General features: G+C 46.8%; 1 protein-coding gene across 2 annotated transcripts in view; it reads left to right on the forward strand.

The window, feature by feature from the left end:
• ZFYVE1 (zinc finger FYVE-type containing 1) overlaps positions 1–22,789 on the forward strand; it is a 53,087-nt gene extending 30,298 nt beyond the window's left edge. Inside the window, exons 5-13 of one of the 2 annotated variants that reach the window (XR_006962054.1) lie at positions 12,420–12,526; positions 14,500–14,608; positions 15,162–15,259; positions 15,356–15,473; positions 17,861–18,031; positions 18,770–18,950; positions 19,627–19,740; positions 21,217–22,067; positions 22,182–22,789. Coding sequence is in view for 1 of the 2 variants with exons in the window: in XM_047079404.1 (XP_046935360.1) it covers positions 12,420–12,526; positions 14,500–14,608; positions 15,162–15,259; positions 15,356–15,473; positions 17,861–18,031; positions 18,770–18,950; positions 19,627–19,740; positions 21,217–21,449 (1,131 nt within the window). In the remaining variant the exon portion in view is untranslated. Of the gene's footprint in view, positions 1–12,419; positions 12,527–14,499; positions 14,609–15,161; positions 15,260–15,355; positions 15,474–17,860; positions 18,032–18,769; positions 18,951–19,626; positions 19,741–21,216 lie in introns of both variants that reach the window. The other variant, XM_047079404.1, reaches the window with a different exon arrangement.
• The last annotated feature ends 2,094 nt before the right edge of the window (positions 22,790–24,883 follow it).

Here is a 24,883-nt window from a genome sequence, read left to right on the forward strand (position 1 = left end):
AGCTAGGGTCGTGAGGACACCCCGAGGACTAGGGGATAGAGACTGGGGCTGGGAGGGATAGGAAGGAAGGGATAGGAGAAGGGGGTTTGGCATAAGATGAGGTAGGCTCTGTGCACACTGGAACAAACATCAGACGTATGCGGATTTGCCCAACCCATTGAGGTTTTTAATTTTGTTTTTGTTTAAGTTTATTTATTTATTTTGAGATAGAGTGCAAGTGGGGAGGGGCAGAGAGAGAGGGAGGCAGAGAATCCCAAGCAGGCTCTGCAGTGTCAGCGCAGAGTCGATGTGGGGCTTGAACCCACAAACCGTGAGATCGTGACCTGAGCTGAAGTCTGACGCTTAACCGACGGAGCCACCCAAGAGCCCCCTCCACTGAGTTTTTAAAAGGTTTGTATTGGGGTACAATATAGACAATTAGTGAATATGGGCAAATTGTGTATGAGCGTTTCTTGTACTATTCTTTAAACTTTTCTACAAGTTTGAAATTGTATCAAATGCAGAGTTATCCTTTAGGGGCGCCTGGGTGGCTCAGTTGGTTGGGTGTCTGACTTCGGCTCAGGTCATGATCTCGCAGTCTGTGGGTTCGAGCCCCATGTCAGGCTCTGTGCTGACAAGCTTGGAGCTTGGAGCCTGCTTCGGATTCTGGGTCTCCCTCTCTCTCTGACCCTTCCCAGCTCGTGCTACGTCTCTCTCTCTCTCTCAAAACAAACAAAACAACAACAACAAAAAAAAACATTAAAAAATTGTTTTGAAAAGTTACCCTTGGGGCGCCTGGGTGGCTCAGTCGGTTAAGCATCCGACTTCAACTCAGGTCATGATCTCGCGGTTCGTGAGATCGAGCCCCGCGTCGGGCTCTGGGCTGATGGCTCAGAGCCTGGAGCCTGCTTCCGATTCTGTGTCTCCCTCTCTCTCTGCCCCTCCCCCGTTCATGCTCTGTCTCTCTCTGTCTCAAAAATAAATAAACGTTAAAAAAAAATTAAAAAAAAAAAAAAAAGAAAAGTTACCCTTTAAACAAACTTTGTAGTTTTTGCATCATGGTTCCTTTAGGCTGGATGTTTGTATCCTCCCAGAATTCACGTGTTGAAACCCTAATGCCTGGTGTGATGGTATTGGAGGGCCTTTGGGAGGTGATTGAGTCATGAAGATCGAGCTCTCACGAATGAGATTAATTTCTTAGAATGAAGCCCCAAAGAGCTCCCTCGCCCCTTCCACCAAGCGAGGACATGGTACAAAGGCACCATCTGTAAACCATGAAGCAGGTCCTCACCAGAACCTGACCTTGCTGGTATTCTATCTTGAGCTTCCAGCCTCCAGATCTGTGAGAAATACGTTTCCATTGTTTAGAAGCTATCCGGTCTGTGGTATTTTGGGTTCTGGAGTCAGACAGACTTGTAGGAATATTCCAATTCTGCCACTTACCATCCACTTACTTGGTCTTGGGAACTTTAGTTTATTTGTTCGTTGGTTCACTCATTCATTCAAAAAATAAAAGAGTGCATCTATGTGCCAGGTAAAGTTTGAGGTGCTGGAAATATGGTGGAGAACAAGATAGACAATAACCTTTGTCCTTAGAGGACTTCTTCAAACCTTTCTCCTCATCTTTAAAATAGGGATAACAAAAGAATGTTCCCAGGTGCCTGGGTGGCTCAGTCGGTTGAACGTCTGACTCTTGATTTTGGCACAGATCATGATCTCATGGCTCATTGGATGGAGCCCTCCTTGGGATTCTCTCTTTCTCTCCCTCTGCCCCTACCCCACTCATGCTCACGTACTTTCTCTCAAGTAAAATTAAAACTTAAGAGAAAGGGCGGGGTTGCCTGAGTGGCTCAGTCAGTTAAGTGTCTGATTCTTGATTTTGGCTCAGGTCATGATCTCACGGTTTGTGGGTTTGAGCCCCATGTCAGGCTCTGTGTTGACAGTATGGAGCCTGCTTGGGATTCTCTCTCTCTCTCTCTCTCTCTCTCCCTCTCCCCTGCTCTTGCTCTCTCAAAATAAATAAATAAAACTTAAAAAAAAAAAAAAAAGAATGTTCCCACTGAAGTTGAGCCGAGGATTAAATGAGAGCAACAGTCTTGAAGAAACAAAGCACTTGGTATATAGTAAACGTTCAGTAAGTGTTCAGTGGTGTGGATGATTCAAAGGAAAAAACTATGAAAAATGATTGTATTTGAATAATTCATGAAATACGTACTTCTAGTTAGAGTTGAGGTACTTAAATGTACTGGCCTATGTCCTTGAAGTGGCTCAAAGGTAGTCACAGTGCAAGATTCCACTGTCAAAAGAGGCAGAATCCATACCCTGTTATACAAAGAACTGTAAATCTGATCAGTATACATAAAAATTTTTTTTTAAATTTTTAATGTTTATTTTTGAGAGAGAGAGAGAGAGCAAGCAGGGGAGGGCAGTGAGAGAGGGAGACACAGAACCCAAAGCAGGCTCCAGGCTCCAAGCTGTCTGCACAGAGCCTGACATGGGGCTCGAACTCATGAACCATGAGATCATGACCTGAACCGAAGTCAGATGCTTAACTGACTGAGCCACCCAGGCTCCTTGATTAGTGTACATTTTAATGACAAGGCCAATGGCTGGGTTCTAGAATTCCTTAGGTTTTCTCTAAGCTAACCCAGCTTAATGTCTAAATTAGACTGTCAAGCACACTGAGTGCTGTAAGCACTAATTAGCGCTCAGGGATTTTTTACCCTCAGGAGATTTGGATGTCCTCCTCCAGGCCAGTTTGTTAGGCAATTTTGAAAAAAATAGTTACACTCTATGCGTAGGAGTTGGTATGGTTCATGAAGTTTTCTGTAAATACACTGAGCTTGGTCAGCTGGAATTGCGATGATTCTTGGTAACGAGGACCTGCGGAGTTTCACTGGGACCCTGTATTCTTTAGTCTCTGGAGTGGAGACTCAGGACATGCGGCTTCTCTCCACGGGCAGAAGTTATCTATTGAAGCATGCGTCTTTGACTCTCCCCGGGGAATTGTGGGGTTTTTGCAGCTTGCTGAAATCCTGGAAAAAATTGTTTTTGTCTTTTTTGGTTGTTGCTTTTTAAATTTCTTCTTTAGGTCAGAAGTTGTTACTTCTCTGATTATCATTCTGATGGAAAGCTACTGGTGAGGTTTGCATTAGGCAAATTGACCCAGTAGAGTTTTATTGCTGTTGAAATACACTAACTGAAATCTTCATAGTTCATAGCAGTATATAATAGAATGGCTGTCCTTCTCCATTTATTTTTTATTTTTTTAAGTTTATTTGTTTATTTTGAGAGGGGGGGAGGGGAAGAGAGAGAGGGAGAGTGAGAGAGTCCCAATGTGGGGCCCGAACTCATGAACCACAAGATCATAACCTGAGCTGAAACCAAGAGTTCGATGCCTAACCCACTGAGCCACCTAGGCACCTCTCCATTTATTTTTTATTTGGCTTTATTTTGTTGTATTCATTTTTACAAGGAGCCTTGAATTCTTTTTGGAACAGATGAGTGGGGATGGGCATAAACAGATAAATTATCAATGCCAAAATAATTTGTTTGGCTTCCTGCTTCTCCCAGTTTTTTCTTTCTCTCTCTGGTATTCTTAGCTTTGTCCTATTCCTCGCTAACTCAGTAGAAACACTTCACGAAGTGGTATGTTCTAATAGGACAAATGTAATTTTTTTCCTATGTAAAATTTCCCTTTATTTAAAAAAAATTTTTTTTAATGCTTATTTTTGAGAGAGAGAGACAGTGCAAGTTGGGGAGGGGCAGAGAGAGAGGGAGACACAAAATTTGAAGCAGGCTCCAGGCTCTGAGCTGTCAGCACAGAGCCTGACATGGGGCTGGAACTCACGAACCGTGAGATCGTGACCTGAGCCGAAGTCAGACGCTTAACTGACTGAGCGACCCCGGCGCCCCAATTTCTCTTTATTTTAGATAAGATGTACAGGAATATTGTCAGGAGAAAGTGTATAAACTTTTAAGAACATGCAGACACAAATCACAAATGAGGGGATCAAAACTGGGATGCACAAATATAGAAATCTCAGCTCTCTAGGGATCAAAGAAACTCAAATGAAAACCCCAGCGGTATGAGGGCAAACACTGAAAAGTCTGGCAAGAAAATGTCCAAAAGGATGTGAAGCAGTGCAGACTCTTACTGACTTCCCATGGTGGTGGCGGGGGCGGGGGGCACCTGGACACCTGGGCGGCTCAGTCTGTTGAGCATTGGGACTCTTGATTTCCCCTCAGGTCACGATCCCAGGGTCGTGGGATCCAGCTTTGTGTTGGGCTTTGTGCTGAGCGGGGAGCCTGTTTAAGATTCCCTCTCTCTTTGTCTGCCCCTCTCCCACACACTCTCTCTCTAAACAAACAAACAAAACAAACAAAAACAAAACCTGCCAGTTGAAGTTAAAATTAGTACAACCATGGCTTCTGACTGGCTCAGTTGGTAGAATGTGCGACTCTTGATCTTGGGGTCATGAGATTGAGCCCCATTGAGCATAGAAGTTACTAAAAAAAAAAAATTAATTAAAAATAAACAAAATTAGTACAACTGTTTTGAAATGCAATTTAGAAATATCTAGTGTAGGTGAAGATATGAGTAATATATATTCTAGGTGTATCATCTCTAGGAATTTATCTTAAACTCTTCCACAGGAACATAGGAGACCTTTAGAGGGGATGTGAATAGCACATTCTTTTGTAATGGCAAAATAATATAAGCTAAGTATGAAAAAGTAGATAAATGGTGGTATGTGAGTCTTTGCTACTTATTTGTTTTAATTTTAGAGAGAGGGAAACAGAATCTCAAGCAGGCTGCATGCTCACTGTGCTTGGGGTTCGATCCCATGACCCTGGAATTATGACCTGAGCCAATATCAAGAGTTGGACACTCAAGTGAATGAGCCACCCTGGTGCCCTTCTTTGCTCTTTATTTGTTTATTTTAAAGTTTATTTTGAGAGAGAGAGCGCTTGCAGTCGTGGGGGAGGGGGACAGGCAGAGAGAGAGGGAGAGAGAGAGAAACCCAAGCTGGCTCCATGCTGTCAGCGCAGAGCCTGACGTGGGCTCATTTCCATGACCCTGGGATCATGATCTGAGCTGAAATAAGAGTCAGACACTCAGTCAACTGAGCCACCCAGGTGCTCGTCTTTGCTATGTATGTATGTACGTATGTATGTATGAATGAATGAAAGCATAAGTGAATGAGGGGCAGAGAGTGAGAGAGAGAATCCCACGAAGGGTAGTCCCACAGGGGCAGAGAGAAAGAGAGAGAGAAGCATGCCTCACTTGAAGCAGGGCTCTGTGTTTTACCTGGAGCGGAGCTCGAACTCAGGAACTGTGAGATCATGACCCGAGCTGGAGTCAGCTGCTTAATGACTGAGCCACCCAGGTGCCCGCTACTTATTTAAACAGAGAATTGGGGTCAGAGTGTATGTATGTGCAGTTACATACTTTGCTTTGTTCACGGAACATTGAAGCCTAGTGTTTTCCCCCATGCCATTAAATGTTTTATGAAAACACGTCTTGAAAAAAAAAGCTGTCTGCTTTTCGTTTATACGGAGGACCGATCATTTTTTACATTTAGTTAATTTTGCTTATTTTAGTAGTGGTTTTCGTCTTTTCCTTCTTCTATTTTCTGTATATTTAAAGGTATTGTTTACATTGTGCCTGTTTCCTTAGGGTAAATGACAACCCCTCTGCTATTACTGACTGATGTCACCGATTGTTCACTGTGGGCCACGTAGTGTATGCTCTGCACTGCGTGTAATAGATTCACTTAATCCTCATACCTGCTGTATGAGGTAGAGACGTGGAGGCATAAACCTAATTAATTTGCTTGAGATGACTCAGTCAGTGGTGGAGAATCTGAACCAGCTAGTCTGGCTACCAAGTCGGAGCCTTTAACCCAGTGGAATCTGGTCCTTCTCAGTAGTTACTCCACTCCTAAGAAGGTCAGAGAGTGTAGTCATCTTGAAAGGTTCCTGATGCACGTGCCAGTTGCCTTTAGAAAGGATAGTCCCATAAATTGTATTTTCATGTTCAAAAAGTCATTTATTAAAAAAGCAATGTGTGTTCATGATATACAATTCAAATAGTACAGAAATGTGTAAGGTACGAGTTAAGGTCCCTCTCCACCCCCGTCATAACCATTACTAATACTTGTATATGCTTCTAGAGATTTTCAGTGCTACACAAGTATATCGTGTATTTATTTTTCTCCCTTAAAGGGATCGTATGATTCCTGTTATCCTCCAGCTTGCTTTTTTCACGGAATCTTGAATTATCTTTCTAAAATAGTACATAAAACATACCTTGTTCTTTTTTTTTTATACTGAACATTCTGCGTGTACTTTATTTTTTTTTAAATTTTTTAAAATATGAAATTTATTGTCACATTGGTTTCCTTCCATACAACACCCAGTGCTCATCCCAAAAGGTGCCCTCCTCAATACCCATCACCCACCCTCCCCTCCCTCCCATTGCCCATCAACCCTGTTTGTTCTCAGTTTTTAAGAGGTTGTTTTTTTAATGTTTGTTTATTTCCAAGAGACAGAGTGAGCATGAGTGGGGGAGGGGCAGAGAGAGGGAGAAGGAATCCTAAGCAGGCTCGGTGCTCAGCTTGGAGCCCGACAAGGGGCTGGATCCCATGACCTCGAGATCACGACCTGAGCTGAAATCAATCAAGAGTCGGCCACCGAGGCATGCCTGAAACATACCTCTTTCTTAATGCAATTAGTGTACTTTAAAAAAGTTACTAGCGGGGCGCCTGGGTGGCGCAGTCGGTTAAGCGTCCGACTTCAGCCAGGTCACGATCTCGCGGTCCGTGAGTTCGAGCCCCGCGTCAGGCTCTGGGCTGATGGCTCGGAGCCTGGAGCCTGTTTCCGATTCTGTGTCTCCCTCTCTCTCTGCCCCTCCCCCGTTCATGCTCTGTCTCTCTCTGTCCCAAAAATAAATAAACGTTGAAAAAAAAAAAAAAAATTAAAAAAAAAAAAAAAAGTTACTAGCTGTATCTTATGAGCTTCCACCTGGTTGATGTAGCGCTGTTGGATTCCCAGGGAGCCTAAGGGCCCCTTTCCATGTTCATTATGGAACGGGAAATGTGCTGAATGAGAAGGACGGAAGAGTTTGCAGAATTTGTGTGAGAGAGAGGTCTACAGTGGTCCTCTGCTCTCGTGGCCCGCCCGCTGTTTCCTGATTCATCATGCTGACCTGATCATTCTTCCTGCCAGTTGGCCACTGTGTGGTCCAGGCTCCAGTCCCTCTTTTCTAGCAGGGTTATTTCCCCCTTCTTGACCAGGTTCCATGGTAGTAACAGCTCACACTCCTACCAGCAGAGCGTGCCCTCACTGAGCAGGTAAATCTGTTTAAAGAGCTCTTCAGGTTTCTGTTGAATAAGGGAGTGAAATACTGAATTAACTTACCTGTATTTACAGTTCTGAATATGTGAGAGAACCGTCTTAAACCTTCTTTAGCCTCTGATCTTTAATTGTAGAAACTCTGACTTTCCAATTCTATCACATCAGGAGGTATCTATTTATAAAGTTATTACATTTGGGAGTTGGGTGGCATCAGTGATTTACGTAAGAGTCTCCATTTTGAATCAGAAAATTCACCGATAGCCCTTGATGACTGGGACTAACCTTACAGGTTCAGTAGAAAGGGTCATACTGTTGCCAAGGCAACTAAAGTTCAAGATCCAGGTAACCTTTTCTAGAGTTGTCTCAAATGCTCCCCCTAGCTTTCTCAGGAGAGGTCCTTCCCTGCCTTTCTCTAACAGCTTGGGGACCTCAGGAGGAGGAGAGCCCAAGAAAAACTGGAATGATGTGAGGTTTGGAATCTTTGAAAGACGAAGTATATGAATTAGGTGGCAGGGTCCACACTGAAAAGAAAGGAGGATCTTTTCTCTTTACCCTTGTATCTAAAACACACTAACATTGGATTTGTTTTGAACAGCTCTGCTGTTATATTCCCATACTGTTGGTGGATGTCAGTACTCCTGAAGTTTGTTAAGCTCCGATTCATTACTAACTACCAGCTCTTCAGCGACTTGAGGGAAGTGAGAGGGGTGATGAGCGTCTGAAGTGATGGGGCTGGTTAACCTAGGAGTTCTTCTCTTTCTGATGTCACAAGAGGTTATGGCTGCCCTGGCCAGCATAAGCCAACAGTGACTTGGTCTAGGGCGGGCGGCGGTGGAGGTTCTGTGGGCATGCGTACCACGGAATCAGGCTGCAGACTGTTTCACGCCTTGAGATGCTTGCTGCCATTTTTCTGAAGAACTTTCAGAGAAGTGAGCCAGGCCACTTGGGTTTGGAACAGAAAGAACCTTGTGCTGCCACTTCCTGGGCTGCAATTTTATATTTTCGGGGGAGTGGCATCCCCCCTGAATTCGGCCCAGCTGGTGAACTCGGGCTACATTTGATATTTTTCCTGAGGGAAACTAGTACTTAGGTTATCCTTTCAGTTACTTGTTTAAAAGAAAAAACTCTGGGGTAAAGATACTTTTTTTTAAAAAATATAATTTATTGGCAAATTGGTTTCCATACAACACCCAGTGCTCATCCCAACAAGCACCCTCCTCAATGCCCATCACCCACTTTCCCCTCTCTCCCGTCCCCCATCAACCCTCAGTTTGTTTTCAGTACTTAAGAGTCTCTTATGGTTTGCCTCCCTCCCTCTCTGTAACTTTTTTTGCCCCTTTCCCCTGCCTCATGGTCTTCTGTTAAATTTCCCAAGGTCCGCATATGAGTGAAAACATATGGTACCTGTCTTTCTCTGCCTGACTTAAGATATTCTTTTTTGGTTTTCCCTATACCTCTTTAGTGGCTTCTATGTTCCTTAGTTTTTTTTTTTTCTTCCTATGTTACCCCATCAGATACACACACGTCTTTTTGCAACTAAATATTCACCCACTGAGTTCAAGCCCCACATTGGCCATAGGGCCTACTAAAGAAAAAAAAAATAGGGGTACCTGGGTCGCATAGTTGGTTAAGTGTTCAACTCTTGATTTTGGCTCAGGTCATGATCTCACGGTTGTGAGATCGAGCCCCTCGTCGGGCTCGGCGCTGACAGTGGAGCCTCCTTGGGATTCTCCCTCTTCGCTCCTCCCACACGTGTGTTCATTCTCTCTCTGTCTCTCTGTCTCTGTCTCTCAAAATAAACTGAAAAAAAAAATTTAAAAAATAGGGATACCTGGGTGGCTCAGTCAGTCGAATGTCTGACTTATGCCCAGGTCATGATCTCGCAGTTCATGGGTTCGGGCCCTGTGTTGGGCTCTCTGCTGTCAGTGCAGAGCCTGTTTCGGATGCTCAGTCTCCCTCTCTCTGCCCCTCCCCAGCTTGCTCTCTCTTTCAAAACTAAATAAACTTAATAAATAAATACATACATACATACATACATACATACCTACATACATACATAAAGGAGCCCCTCTCAGGCTCAGTCGGTGGAACATGTGACTCTTGATCTCAGGGTTGTGAGTTCAGTCCCCACTTTGGGCATAGAGCTCGCTAACTAAATAAAATTTGCCAACAAATGGAAGCAACTGTGAAGACCAGTGAGCTGTCTTGGAAAGGAGGGAGGTTCTTGTATCCCCTGTGTGTTACCTGGATTAGGTAGGAGGGTATCCAAGGAAAAAAATAAGAAAATTATCCGCATAGGAAACAACACAAAGGACGTTAATAATGGCAGCGAGTGTTTTCTATGCTCTTAATTTATGCCAGGTGCTCCTCATGTTTAAGTTCATCCGATCTTTATAGTCTAATTGTGAAGACTCCTATTGAGGAAGGTACTACCAGCATCCCTATCTTATAGATAAGGAAGTAGAGGCACAAAGGGTGCAGACCTGGAAACTACAAGCTTATATGCCTTTGCGGGGGGGTGGTGTCTCATGTTTTATTTACCCAAATTGTTCGGTGTCATACTGTGCCCGGGTTTGCGCAGTCTGTATCTATCAAACTTCCTCTCCAAATCTTCCAATAAACTGATGCATTAGGAACATAATGCTGTATTTTCCCACAGCCAGCCCCAGACAGCTATGCATATACCTGTTGGAGAAATACAGCTTTAAGAGTTGTCAGTAATTTGGCAAATCAGGGAGCAGCTGGCGTTAAATTTGAGAGGGTCTGTGGGCATGAGATGAAGCCTGGTGCAGGGAGGAGGTTGGCGTATGCACGGGGGTTGGACCGCTTCGTTTCAGAGGTCCTAGCTGAGCACCTGTCACGACCTTCGCTGGGAGTCAGCGGAGGATACAAAGGTAGGAAACTGCTTTCACGGCGCGTATCTTCTCGTCTGCGAGGTCAGATCCGTACAGCTGGGCCATAACTTTGCCTCATTGCCTACTCAGTGCCTCTGTCAGGTATCGAATACGACAGCTGTTTGGAGAAGGCTGTTTGGAGTGTGGTATGTCTTGAGGGGTTGGGAAGGCTTTGGGGGAAGAGGCGAGACCAAAAACCCCTGGAAGGATGGGTCATTTCGAAGTGGGACAGAGTAGGCCATGTAGACTGGTGAGTGATTCTACTTTTGGTTCTTGTTTATTCTCTTTAATATTCCTATGTATAGTTATTTATATTCTCTCTCTGGAAAGCTTAGTGTTTTCCCTAAGCTACTCCTCACAAAATACCCCCAAGAGGACAGGACTTACATGTATTATTTGTCAGGCCTTTTCTATTGGTCTAAGTGAAGGATTGGCACTTGCTGGGCCATTGCTGTCAGATGGTGTCTTCAGGGCCCCGTGCCTTAGCCTCGCAGAGGCCGAATATGAATGCCCTTAGGTGAGCCGTGCACCCTCACTTTGACACATTCCTTGCCATTAGTGTCCCACACCTGGCCTGGCTCAACACTGATGTCATGTGCCTCTGTAAACACTTGATTTTGGAATTCAGGATACTAAGACCTCACTGAGAAAAGGAAAAGGAACTTGAACAAGTAAGTTCTCATTTAAGTGAAATTCCCTTCAGAGCTCGAGGGCCTTAGTTTAAATTTTTATTTTTTACATTGATTTATTTTTGAGAGACAGAGACAGAACACAAACGGGGGAGGGGTAGAGAGAGAGAGAGAGAGGGAGGGAGGGAGGGAGGGAGACACAGAATCCGAAGCAGGTTCCCGGCTCCGAACTGTCAGCACAGAACCCAATGTGGGGCTCGAACTCACGAACTGTGAGATTGTGACCTGAGCCAAAGTTGTATGCTCAACTGACTGAGCCACTTGGGCGGCTCACGAGAGCCTTAGTTTAAAATCAATCTGCTCTTTTCCCAAATCGCATCTTAAATTTTCTTTTGTCTTTTACTAAGGGAAATAACTTGTCTTTCTGTTTTAGCCACTTTTCCTTCTCTTCCCCTGGAATAGTGCATGGCTGCCTCAGCACGGGAGATTGAAACTTAGAAGCCTGGAACTGCATGCATATAATGATTTTTAAAGTTTGGGCGCCTGGGTGGCTTAGTCAGTTAAGGGTCCGACTTTGGCTCAGGTCATGATCTCACGGTTCTTGGGTTCGAGCCCTGTGTTGGGCTCTGTGCTGACAGCTCGGAGCTGGGAGCCTGCTTCGGATTCTGTGTCTCCCTCTCTCTCTCTGCCGCTCCCCGCTTGTGCTCTGTCTCTGTCTCTCAAAAATAAATAAATCCCATTAAGGTAAAAATAGAAAATCCCATTTCTATTTAACTTATATAATTTTTTCCCATTGCATGTGAGTAAGGGCCTGGCAGGAAGAAGTTAACCTGAAAAATACTTTCAGTATAAAGTAGTGCCTGAAAACAGAGGACCAGCAATGAAAGCTACCTTTCAACATAAAATTTTTCAGTTTGCTTTTGCAAATACTTTATCTCTCTTGGCATTTATTTTGGCCATTTGCGGTCTTTTAGGTTACTGTAGTTGACAAAAGGCTGCCAGGCACCGTATTCTTCCTTGTTTTTTGGCTGATGCCTTCCTTTTGACACTGAGATAGTTCTGTGGCCTAGCGGAAAAAGAGCGCCTGTGGTTAGAACTGGGGTAGACGCCCAGGGAACTCCCAGCTCACCGCTCAGCTCTGCCTCTCTCTGACTTAAAGACGAGCCCTCTTCTCAGGTCTCAGTTCCTTGGTTCCTGCTTCAAAAGATGCAGTGGGCATTAGTCAATGTCCGTGGTGGTTTTGAATGAAAGACTGAGTGTGTGAGGTGTTCCTAACCTCCTATGTAATCAGGAGAGCGCAGTAACTTTGTTGGCTCCCTTCTGACCTCTTGGGAAATGAGCTGGTTCTTCCTCAGGTTTCCTGTGGTGAGGACTGGGGCATGTCGGGCCAAGAAGGTCGAGGGTGAGGAGCAGAAGTCATTGGGTTGCCTCTCCTGGCCATGGAGCCTGCGAGAAATAAGCCAGCAGCGAGGGGGACTTAGAAAGGCACGTAGTGGAAGGGCCAAAGCACAGGGGGCTCCGCCAAGTGCCTTCACGTGTCGCCTTCCCTCCTCGGCAGGCATTGAGTGACCGCTTCAGCGGTGAGATCCCCGATGACCAGATGGCGCACAGCTCCTTTTTCCCAGATGAATACTTCACCTGCTCTTCCTTGTGCCTCAGCTGTGGGTAAGTGAGGCTGGTCATCTTGGGAAAAGAGGCTCAGAATTCAGACTTCAGTGTGCTTGCGGATCACCTAAGGTCTGGGTAAATCACAGACTCTGAATTAAGGATGGGCGGGGCTCTGAGAAGGACACTGCCAATAAGTACTCAGGTGGTCCTGGCAGTCGGGGGACCACACTCTGAGGTTGTAAGACACATGATTATGAAGAATCCTCTCAAGATTCCCACCTGGTTTAGATGGGCCATTGCCTTCTGGTTTGGGAAGTTTTTACTACAGAAAACTTCAGTTGCTTTGTTTTTCTGTGTTTCTCCTACCAAGGCTTTTTCGCTGTAGTCATTAAACTCATTGATATTTGGTAGCCTAGTGTGTCCAAAGCTCTGTGGTAGGTATTAGTCCTGGTTGATTCCTTTCACCGTGAGGGCAAACTCCGAGCACATTAGAATTATCCAGGGATCTTACAAAATCATCAAGGCCTGGGCCTCCCTTCCAAGGATTCACACTTAACAGATCTGGGGTGGGGCCTTCACACTGGTGCATTTAAAAAGGGTCCTCAGATGATTCTAATATGTTGAGTTGAGAACGCGAAGTTAGGGCAGTGCTTGTCAAATTTTATAATCTGTGTATTTATCACCTCGGGATTTTGTTAAAATGCAGATTCTGAACCAGAGGGTCTGCTTTTAAGATTGTGTATTTCTAACATGCTCCCGGGTGATGCCCGTGCTGCTGGTCTGTTGACCACACTTTGTTACGGGGGCTTTAGGCAGTGATTCTCCCATTTTAGTGTGCACCAGAAAAACACGTTAAAACAGATTGTTGGGCCTTGCCTCCCCAGTTTCTCATTCAGTTGGTCTGATGTAGGGCCTGAGAGCTTGCATTTCTGATAAGTCCCCAGGTAATGCTGATGTTGCTGATTGGGGCCACCCTCTGGAGATCACTGGATTAATTTGAGCTGTTGATGGCTATTAAATCACAGTCAGGTGACTTGTCCCATGGAGCTCAGCGGATTTAAGTGCTTTGCAGTCTCCTGGTCCCGTAGACACTTCCCCACCCCACCACCTTCTTCACCATTGAATTGTCTTTGCTCACATCAGGACCTCTGGTCCTCCTCCTCCAGATTTATCCATTTAGGGGAGGAGACCTGAGCCTTTTGTGAAAGGTTTTGTGTGTTTGTTTTTGCATGGAACCCTGTAGGCTACCTGCTGGGCTCAGAAAGGCCACCACCTTGGCTCTGAATATGTAAAAAGGATTTGGTTCTTAGATTACACAGTCTGGGCTCAGAGAATGAAGGTTATTTTGGTGAGGAAAGAGGGATGGTAGTTGCCAGCATGACTTACCTTCCTTTTTGTTTACCCCATAGCCCAGCATGAGGGACTTAGGTTCTTTTGGATCATCACTTTTCCATTCTAACAGCCTCACCAGGGTTTCCAGAACTTTCCCTTCTATCACAGTGAAACTCTAAAGTCCCGATCTCTGTTTCTGCCTTGTCAGGATGGCAGAGCTCACTGTTGATTCGGAAGGTTTTCTTGTTCAGCTTAAGCCTCCTCTTAATGTATTGCCAAATTTTGGAGGTTGGTTTTTGTTTTACATCTTGGCAGCCTGTTCTGGCTAAACTTCCCGTTTCCTGCTTTTTGGATTTGGGGGTTTGCCGAGAGCCATTCAGTCTTTATCTCCTGTCAAGGTGGTGTCTTCAGGCTCCTCCTTTCCGCTGTGGGACCAGGTGGCTTTTCCTGGAGGAGATTCCTCCTTTTCTCCTTTCTCCTCACACAAGGCCAGTAGTGCCTTTGAGCGCTGTTGGTTCAAGTACAAGAGAGGCATGTGGATTTCTGAGACATGCGCCGTGCCCTCTGTGCTCACTATTCAGGGCCCAGTTCGTAACCAAGGTCTGGTTTCGGCCCTGTGTCTGGCTCCGGCTCAGACTCTGTGGAAGTGGCGGGGGCTTCTTTAGCCGCCTCACCGTCAGCTTTTGGGCTTCACTCAGGGCTGGATGTAAGAACAGCATGAACCATGGGAAAGAAGGAGTCCCTCACGAAGCCAAGAGCCGCTGCAGATACTCCCACCAGTACGACAACCGGGTTTATACCTGCAAGGTGAGTGCTCTGAGCTTCTCCCTGCTCCCGCAGCTGCCTTGCGGATTCTGCTCGGCTTTTGAGGACTGGCTTGGGGCCACCCTTTACTGTATCCCAAAGAATTTGATACTCAAACCGAGTATCTCGGGAACTTCTTCCCTAGCTCTAACCAAAAGAACTCAAGAGGGCTTTGATGCTGGGGCCCCTTGGTTTATTTATTTATTGACTTCCCAGCAGATTTTCCTGTTATTCTGTTGGCTTCTATGCCAGGGCCATGTCCATTGACTGTTCATTCTTCCCCAGAGCAGGAGTGCCCTGCGGGAACCCAGTTGAATGGACCGTGATGGGTATAAATTACAGCTCAGTTTTGGGGCCCGGGACCGGGCCACATTCAGTTCATGATTGTTCAGGGCATTGGGTTTTTTTAGAGCAATGATCCCTCTGATGTGCTGAACTCCCGAGTCTGTAAACCCTCAGCTGGTATGGTTTGTTGGGAGGGGGCTGGACAGGGACATAAAGAGGCCAGGGGGTCTGGTGTACAGAGAAGAAGCTGGCAGAGTGCTCCATGTTTCAGGCCTGCTATGAGAGAGGCAAGGAGGTCAGCGTAGTGCCCAAGACATCCGCTTCCACTGACTCCCCCTGGATGGGTCTCGCAAAATATGCCTGGTCTGGGTGAGTTTAAATGACGACGATGTAGCTGAGGGTTGTTGGTGTGTTCGTCTGCCAGGTACCTGCCCGGGTAACAGGGTCTGTTTGCTTTCCTTGTAGGTATGTGATCGAGTGTCCTAACTGCGGCGTGGTCTACCGTAGCCGGCAGTACTGGTTTGGGAACCAAGATCCTGTGGATACGGTGGTACGGACAGAGATTGTGCACGTGTGGCCGGGGGTAAGAGCGGTTCTGTTTTTCTTCTTGTATCGTTCAGTTATTCATGTGTGTGGAAAAGTGGAGCTTGTTTGGAATTCAGGTTAACCATGAATTTTAATATATTGGTGGTTTAGGAAGTCAGGATCTGGAGAGCCTTTCTTGTTCGAGACCGTTATTTTCATTTCTTCTTGGATGTACATTAGAAGCACAACTTCATTTTTTATTTTATCTTTTTTATATATAATTTCTTGTCACATTGGTTTCCCAGTGGTCCCACACCCAGTGCTCATCCCAACAAGTGCCCTCCTCAATGCCCATCACCCACTTTCCCCTCTCCCCCGCCCCCCATCAACCCTCAGTTTGTTCTCAGTATTGAAGAGTCTCTTATGGTTTGCCTCCTTCCCTCTCTGTGACTGCCCCCCCCCCCCCCGCCCCGCTTTCCCTCTCAACTGGTCTTCTGTTATGTTTTCACTCATACATGGATCCTGAGAAACTTATGGCATCTTTCTCTGCCTGACTTATTTCACTTAGCCTAATACCCTCCATGTTAGAAGGAGAACTTTAAATAAACTAAATGTTGGCCTATTGTTGTACTGCCTTAGCAAATGAAATACTTTTTCACATTCTCCTTTCCATAGGCATGTTTGTATAGATGCAAATGTAATTTACGTGCCATTTACCTGCTTTTCTCCCATCCCACCATTTATTTTTATTTATTTATTTTTTTAAGCAGCCTCCACACCCAGTGTGGGGCTTGAGCTCACAACCGTGAGAGCAAGAGTCGCATGTTCCACTGGCTGAACCAGCCAGATGCCCCTCATACCATCATTTTATTTCCACATTGCTTCCACTTCTCATGATTTTCCTTTGTAGTCAACTGTGTAACATTGTCTTATGCCTTATTTTGATTCCCATCCCCTTTTTTTATGTTTAAATTAAAAAAATTTGTATTTTGATAGCACATGTGTGAGTGGGGGAGGGGTGGAGAGGGAGAGGGAGAGGGAGAGTGGGAGGGGAAGAAGGAGAGAGAGAATCCCAAGCTGATAGCGTGGAGCCCGATGGGGGGCAGTCAGTCTCATGAACTGTGAGATCATGACCTGAGCTGAAGTCGGGTTGGATACTTAACCAAGTGAGCCACCCAGGTGCCCCTCCCCATCCCCCCTTTTTTGAATATTTATGCTGTTTACATAATATTTTTATTATCAAAATGCTATGACATTCTTTATGTAAGAAAGCCTTTGTTCTGGGAAATTTTCTTGCAGTATATTCTAAGAAGTGGGATTACTGTAGACCCTATTTTTTAATTTGACTTTTGAATTCAATTTTGAGGTAGCGATGTGGTGATTTCATTCTGTATCAAACCACAACTCACACTTGGAATTGCCAGTAATTCAAAACACATTTTCTATTCGTAGGAAAAAAAAAAAAAGATTTTTCTCTAAGGAACTTATCTTACTTGCTGGGTGACTCCTAAGGCTACCGGTCAGCCTGACAGGCCTCCCTGCAGCCATCTTGAGCTTTTCCAGGTCCTACAGCTCATAAAACTGAAGATGTCCTTAGTGTTTTGTTCCTCCTCTCTCCAGTTTCCAGCCCCACTAAAATTTGTCCCTGTGGGATGGTCTCACTTCGGGAACCCACCCTCTTGGCATGATGGGCCAGGCCATCCTGTCCCAAGGACTTAGTGTGGCCTTGAACTAGTATAATTTTCTCACTGTACTTTTTATGACTAATGTCTTTTGTTTTTGGATCTGTGTTTGTTCTTGTGAAAGCTGTTGTCTCTATGGTAAATAGTTCTATTCCAAGAAAGTAGTAATATCATAGTTCACTTTTAGGCCACATTCCTCATGGTCCTTAGGATTAGAGGATACAGGCCCCTCCCCTTCTGTTTGTTCACTCACTCCTTCATTATTTGAACTTAGGTTGGTTGAGTACTGTATGCCCAGAATTGAACTAGACACTTAAAAATACAAAAATGAAGAAGATAGGTTATTTTCGGAGGGTTTGGTCTAATAGTCAAATATGTAAACAGATACTGTCTTTACATGTGAAAATAGGATTCTCAGAAGAAACCGAGAGGAAGGGCTAAACCCAGCCTGGGGTGGGGGGCTTCCTGGAGGAGGTACCATCCTTACTCGAGTATCTCCTGGCTTGTACATGTTGTTTGGCAGGTAAGGCCTGAATTGAACAGCTGTGCACCAGATCTTGTCGCCTTGAAAGGAATAAGTCAGTAATGACTGGTTGGCTGTGGTATTGCCTAGAAGCCAGAGGGACTCCTGGTCTACTCTTCTCTGCCCGGGAGTTTGTGGTTCTGAGTTGACCGTGATGAGTGTGCTACTCACCTGAGACCCCTCGCCTTCCTTCCTTTTGCTCTTTTCGGAGAATGATGGGAGCCTGCATTTTCATTTCAGACCGATGGATTTCTGAAGGACAACAACAATGCTGCCCAGCGCCTCTTGGATGGGATGAACTTTATGGCTCAGTCAGTGTCTGAGCTTAGCCTTGGGCCCACCAAGGCTGTGACTTCCTGGCTGACAGACCAGATCGCCCCTGCGTACTGGAGGCCCAACTCCCAGATCCTGGTATGGTGTGGCAGGATGCACCCGCATCCCTGGTGTGGCCCATGCTGGTGCCGTTTTGCCCCATTCTAAGCTTATTTTGTGAGGGAGGTGTGGAATTTCTCTTTCAGATTAGCTCCCAGGGTATTAGAAAAGGCGGGGTGCATCAAGGCAGCCAGTGTTCTCTTTGCCCATTGATTTCCCTTTGTGTTACTCTGTGATTTTCTTTCCAGTGGGTTTTAGTTTCTTGGCCTGCAGGGGCTAGTTATTATTGGTTAGATAGATGTCTGAAGTCCTAGATAACAGAATCTGGAGGGAAAGGGGCAATTTAGAGGTCATTTGGCCTGGTTCATAAATCTCTACAGTAACCACATCAAGGGAGTCCCCAGCTTTGGTCCAAACACTTTGTGACGGGAAGCTCACTCTCCACCAACTTCCCAAAGGCTCTTTTGGGAAGCTGTAGGAAAAAAATGAATTCTCATTGGTCTCCTGGCTAGAATTAGCATAGTTTTTCTGAGAACGCTATGACTCAGCCAAATAGATATAAGGTGCCTTTCCAGGTACTTCTTGGAAGAAAATGATAGTCACAGCTGTGCTTCAGTGGGTGCATTCCATGTGACCGGAGGCCTTAGGTTCTCTCTGTTACAACTGTTGGGTTCCTGCCGTTCCAAGTGTCCTGTGGTCCTCCCCTGGGTCTCGCTGACTTTTCTCAGCTGAGCAGAAACGAATAATACCTGCCTCTCTGTTTTGGGCTTGGAACAGAGCTGCAACAAATGTGCTACATCCTTTAAAGATAACGACACCAAGCATCACTGCCGGGCCTGTGGGGAGGGCTTCTGTGACAGCTGTTCATCCAAGACCCGGCCAGTGCCCGAGCGGGGCTGGGGCCCTGCGCCTGTGCGGGTGTGTGACAACTGCTATGAAGCCAGGAATGTCCAGTTAGGTAACGTGGGGCCCAGGGGCTGCAAGGGTGGAGGGGACCCTTTCTTTGGCACAGGGTACTGGGAAGTGGACCCCCACATGCCTAATCCCTGTTCTTTTTTTTCGAAATGTTTATTTTTGAGAGAGAGAGAGAGCAAGTTGGGGAGGGGCAGAGAGGGAGACAGAGGATCTGAAGCAGGCTCCGTGCTGACAGCAGAGAGCCTGATGCAGGGCTCAAACTCACGAACTAAGAGATCATGACCTGAGCTAAAGTCTGACACTTAACCGACTGAGCCACCGAGGCGCCCCGTAACCCTGTTCCTAACCCAGTCGCTCTTCTAAGGGCAGCTGCTCCCCTGGTCCTGGCTGGCATCCTCTAAGCTCTTTGTTAATAGAGTCCTAGGGGGTGCTAGTCCTGGGTTGGGGGGGGTTTAGCCCTGTCCTGCGTTTATCAGACACGGCTTAGACTGGATCTTCTTCCTGGAGAAGGCTCTTGGTCCTGTTCCTAGACCCTTTCTGGTTCTAAAACAGCTCCAGAGTGAAGTAAAGGACTAACAGAGGTCACTTGGTGTCAGGGTGTGTCCTGACCCACAGCCCAGACCGCTATAGTCTTTATAGGGTAGCACAGTGTTTGCCCCAGTTTTCCATTTGTGAAATGACCTAAGAGGTGATGGCTTTTCCTTTCTCATTGTCCACAGATGTTACCGAAGCACAGGCTGACGATGAAGGCGGGACGTTGATTGCTCGGAAGGTGGGCGAGGCCGTGCAGAGCACTTTGGGAGCTGTAGTGACAGCCATTGACATACCACTAGGTGGGTGTAGTGTACGTGGGATGAGGGGTTTCACGGTGCCCTGGGCTGTCATTTTGTCAGAGCTTGCTGACCTAGATTGAGTTGGACAGCAAGGAGTTGACTGAGAATTTACATTTTCTTGCTTCTGCATACCTTTGTGTTTATTCCCGGAGGCCATCTCTTTATACCATCTGTTGCCGTCTAACAAACTACCTGAACATGTAAAGGCTGAAAACAACCACCATTTCATCATGTCTCACAACTTTGAGTCAGGAATGGTTATTATTCTGGTCAGGTGGCATTGCGTAGAGTTTCCATCTGATGCTCTAGTATGGCAGCCTGACCCGTCTTGAGGGGTCAAGCCAACCTCACTCACACGCTGGGTACTTTGTCAGGGATGCCTGGAAGGTGGGCTTGGTAGAACCCATCTCCGTGTATTCTCCAGGCCTCTCTTCGTGGTTTCTCCAGTGGGAGTTGACTTTTTACACGGGGTGCTTAGGACTCCTGTTCCAAGAGGTAGGAAGTAGAAGTCAGCAATGTCTTAAGGTCTGGGCCTGGAAGCTGGTACTCCTACTCTAGTTTCCCCTAGTCACAAAGCCTGCCTGGGTCTGAGGGAGGGGCAGGAGCGTCAGAATTTGTGGCTGTCTTTAATCTACCTCACTAGTCAGTTCTTCATTTAGGATAGAAGATCTTTATTTACCTCCTGATGGGAGGGGTACTTGTAACTAGGATGGTGAGAGGAAGGGGAAGGGAAACGCACCGGTGTGTGGAAGGCTTAGGCAGGGTTGGCTGGGCCTCGGCTGTCTCTGCCCATTGCAAGGGAGCAACCAGAGGCTCCTGGGTTGGGTGCTGGTGAAAATTGCTTGGATCTGATTTACCACCACTGGGGCTTAAAGGTGAGTAGATGAACTTTTGACTCGAGGGTATAGGAATAGGTTTGCCCAGGCTTGAAGCTCAGGTTGCATCTGCTCTCAGGGGTACCTGGGAGAAGCAGGGCTGCCCTTGGCACAGAGAGCCTGCCGTCTGCTCCCCACGGGGCTCACCTGCTGAGCGCTCTCTGGCTGGCGGGTCCCAACGTTAGACATGTTCTTTCTCGTAATCCCCACAGCTGCTCTTGAATGTGGCTTGTTGAAGATGAGGAAGCCAGGGCCCTGAGGGGTTAGGGAACCGTCTCTTAATCCTGCAGCTGCTAACGAACACGTGCTCAGTGGAGCTGGGGTTGCAACTAAGGGATGTCCCAACTCCCAGAGTCTGGGCTGCTTTATTGTTACTCCAGTGGTTCTTACTGGAGCTGCGCCTCAGGGTCACCCGGGAGCGCAGTGCCTAGGTGCCAGCTCTGGAGATTCAGAGCCGCACGGTACGGGGTGAAGGCCTCTGTAGGGGGCTGTGTGCGCAGCAGGACTGCGAGCCAGAGGTGCCCGAGGATGCTTCTTGCCCGGTGGGACTCGGCGTGCTGGGTCTGTGTATCCCGCTCATTGTCGTTTGCTCCTGCCACAGGTCTGGTGAAGGATGCGGCCAGGCCGGCGTACTGGGTGCCTGACCATGAGATCCTGCACTGCCACAGCTGCCGGAAGGAGTTCAGCATCAAGCTTTCCAAGCACCACTGCCGGGCCTGCGGACAGGGCTTCTGTGATGAGTGTTCCCATGACCGCCGGGCTGTCCCCTCTCGAGGCTGGGACCATCCTGTCCGAGTCTGCTTTAACTGCAATAAAAAGCCCGGTGACCTTTAACCCCAGCTCCCTCTCCGAGTCCTTCACAATTCCTTAGGTTCTCAGGGTTAGAAACAGAAGTCTCATTGAGGTAGGCCCTCCCCACCGGGCACCTGTTATGGTATGTGTCCTCTTCTCATCCCGGGGTCACTATCCTGCTGTGGGGGGAGGGAGGAGCCTGGCCAGGGCCGAACGTGTGAACCCCTCAGGGCGGGGGACCGAGCAGCTTAAAGTGGAATGAACCTGAATCCGTTGCATTTATGTCAGTTAAGAAATCTACAACTGTGTGCGTATATCCATATGAAAGGGATGTGGGGCGTATTCAGGCTGCTGCTGGCTGTGAAGACATAGCACAGTCTGTCCCCAGCACAGGGATAAGGTGGCAGTGGCCCCAGGTCCCCCCCCCCCCCCCCACCAGAGCCAGGTTCAGAGCCACTGTGTTACTAGTCACCTTTTGCTTCTTCTCTGTGAGCCTTTGAAGCGTCTCCTTTCCTTGCCTTTTCCCAGGTACCTCTTGCTTGGAATAGCCTGAAAGGAACCCACCTGGGTCCTCTGGAATTGGATCCCCATTCCTGGCCTAGGCCTGTTTCAGTCAGAGACTACCCAACTTAGCGTGCAGGTCACCAGAGTGGGTGGAAGGTGAGGGGTAGGGTCCTCAGCCCTGAGAACGGGGGAGAGCACAGAAGGAAACAGGCCTTCCCCAGCAGTGTTTCCTGCTTATTGATGCTCCTGTGTCCACTTGGCTTTTTCCAGAGGCCGCACCCTGCCCCTGAACAGCACCTGCTTCCTTCCCCTCCACCCTGCAAGCCCACCATCTGCTTCTGAGTGTTGCACTAGGATTTTTATTGCTTATTTTGAAGTGTCTTAATTCTTTGTTCCCTGATACATGACCCCTCTAGCTACTGGAGGGGTGACCTTGAGAAATCTTCCAGGGAAACAGTGCACCGAATGGACTGTTTTAAATATATATAAATATCTCGACGGATAATAAAGAAAAAAATTCTCTTTGGTTCTTGCAAGAGAAGTCAAACTTGTTTCTTATCAAGAGCCGGGACATTCATATCTCTCATGACTGGAAAGAGACTGTTGTGCCGAAATCCTGTCGTCATGGTGGATTTTCTTCAGTGGCCAAAACCGAAGAATTAAATGTGGCGTAATTCTTGACTGAACTGGTGGGTGGGCCGAACTTCAGGGAGGTACGTAGCGGTCATTCCTGGCATGAGTGCAGTGTGACGTGAGCCCTGGAATGTGTTGGTCCTCAGACCTGCTCCCTTCCTGCCTCCTGTGGCCCAGTGACTCAGGGCCTACTCTAGTACTGTGTATTATCAAATTCGCCATTATAAAGGAATCTTCCTGCTGAATATGGACTGTGCTCTTTGCTTTAACTTCATCAGTAAAGCTTGCCTCTTTCTAGTCGATAGGAGAGTAGCTGGTGGCTTTTAGAGCAGAAGCCAGTGAGAGGCATGTTTCTAGAGTGGTAGTGTTTGGCCTTTAATACCTCAGCCTGTTACTTTAACAAGAACTTAAAGGCATAGCCAAATACCATGAACCATGATAGGGGTTTTCATGTCATGATGATGGGCTGTTTTTCCCCCAGTTTTTAGACAGATGGCTTCCTCCAGCTGTTTGCTAACTGGGAACTTAGTGGCTATTCCTTTAGAGAGGATAACTGACGCTCCTAGAACTTTCTGGTGGCGAGGGCTCCACACGGGCTCACTGGCCTTGCCATTGCCTTGTACTTGGGCTGTTCGTCAGAGCTTTCCACAGCGGGTGGGGCCAGCTGGCCCCAAGTAGGCAACCCGTGCCAGGCAGTGGCAGCGGCTTAAGGACTTGGGTTCTCAGGGTTCACTCGTAGCTGTGGGGCTGCAGTCCCGGGGAGTCCTCTCACAGGAGACTATGTGTTGCTATCAACCTAGGGAAACTCTGGGGAAAAACTGTCTTCTACCTTTTTATCTGTCACTTCCCTCTTCGTTCCCCTGCTTGGTCTTTGTTCCACTCCCATGTCCATCCGCAACTGTCTTCCTCCTTCTTGTGGGCATGACACTCTGGTCTTACCAGCACCCAGATGAAGAAACAGAACATATCTGCCACCGCTAGAGCCCACTGTCTTGGCATCTGATAGCACAAATTAGTTCCCCTCTTTTAGGGGGTGGCTGCATAAAGACTTGTAATACATTCCTGGTTTGGGGTGCCCGGCTGGCTCAATTGGAAGAACATGCGACCCTTGATCTCAAGTTGTGAGTTTGAGCCCCAAGTCAGGCATAGCGGTTACTTAGAAAAAACAAATTTCTGGCTTGAAGGACTTGCTCCGAGGTGGAGGAGATGGCTGGGGAAGCTGTCTCCGAGAGCTGTGATGAAAGGCTTCAGCTGTGGCTGAGAACCGAGCGGTCTCCGAGGCAATGGGACGCGGTGGGACCCTTACACATTCCTTGGGTTTCTCTCTGCTCCTTTGACTTCCAATATACAGGTGCCAGTTATCTGCCAGGGACTATGCTAGGATCTGTATATGGTCGATATTCTCACAACCGTACTGGAAGGCAGGGGTTAGTGCTTGTGTTTTACAGCTGAAGCTACTGGCTCAGAGACGTTCGGAAGCCCAGGGCCGCCTGGCTAAGGAGACTTGAAGCTGGGGTTTGAGCACAGGCGGGCCTCATAACTGCCGTACTGAGTCTGCACCCCATCCTGCTGGCATTGCAATGTAGAGAGAGTGTCTCTTCAGTTTCCTTCCTCCTCCTTGAGCTGCAAATTCTTTTGCATTTCCAGATAAGACAGTGACCTTAAAATTAAAATAGTAGCACGTACCTTTTTTTTTAATCAGAGCTTAACTTTACATTTAATCATTTCCATTGGCCCTCAGAGGTTCTCATGATAAAGGAGAGTAATGCTTCCTTGTCACTAAAAATCAGAGAAACTGGTTTAGAGATTAAGCAAGTTGATCTAGCCTGTACCAATGGAGCCAAACTTCCCAGTTGTTGAAAAATTTTTTCTTAATATTTGCATTTTCAATTTCACAACTACCATCAATGGGTGGGGTAGAGAATTGAACCCATGATGGTATTTATCATGGCTTTTATCACCAATGGACTTCGTTTTAGAATTTGAGTTTTACCTTCCGTTAAATTACACCTGGTGCAACTTTTTTTTTTTTTTTTTTTTTGTATCTGGGAAAGTTATGAAAACTGATGTGCAGATGGTATGGGGGTATATAGGGTTAGGGAAGGTGTAATTTAGGGAGATGCTCATGACCAGCACCATCTTTGAAACTGCCATTTGTAGACGACAGCATGTCTTTCTGGGTCTGGTGGACTTTGGTGGGCTGTGTCCATCTATAATGTTAATACTGAGTGACTTCACCCCCTGCCATGATTTCAGCTGCTACTTTATCCTGATCATATCAAATCCTTAACTCTAGCCTGAATCGCCCTCCAGGTTCTGGCTCCATCCCTAGACCACTC

The sequence above is a fragment of the Lynx rufus genome, unplaced genomic scaffold (assembly GCF_022079265.1).
Source record: "Lynx rufus isolate CCGP_SWC_20201006 ecotype Redwood Valley unplaced genomic scaffold, mLynRuf1.p SCAF_17, whole genome shotgun sequence".
NCBI classification, from domain to species: Eukaryota; Metazoa; Chordata; class Mammalia; order Carnivora; family Felidae; genus Lynx; species Lynx rufus.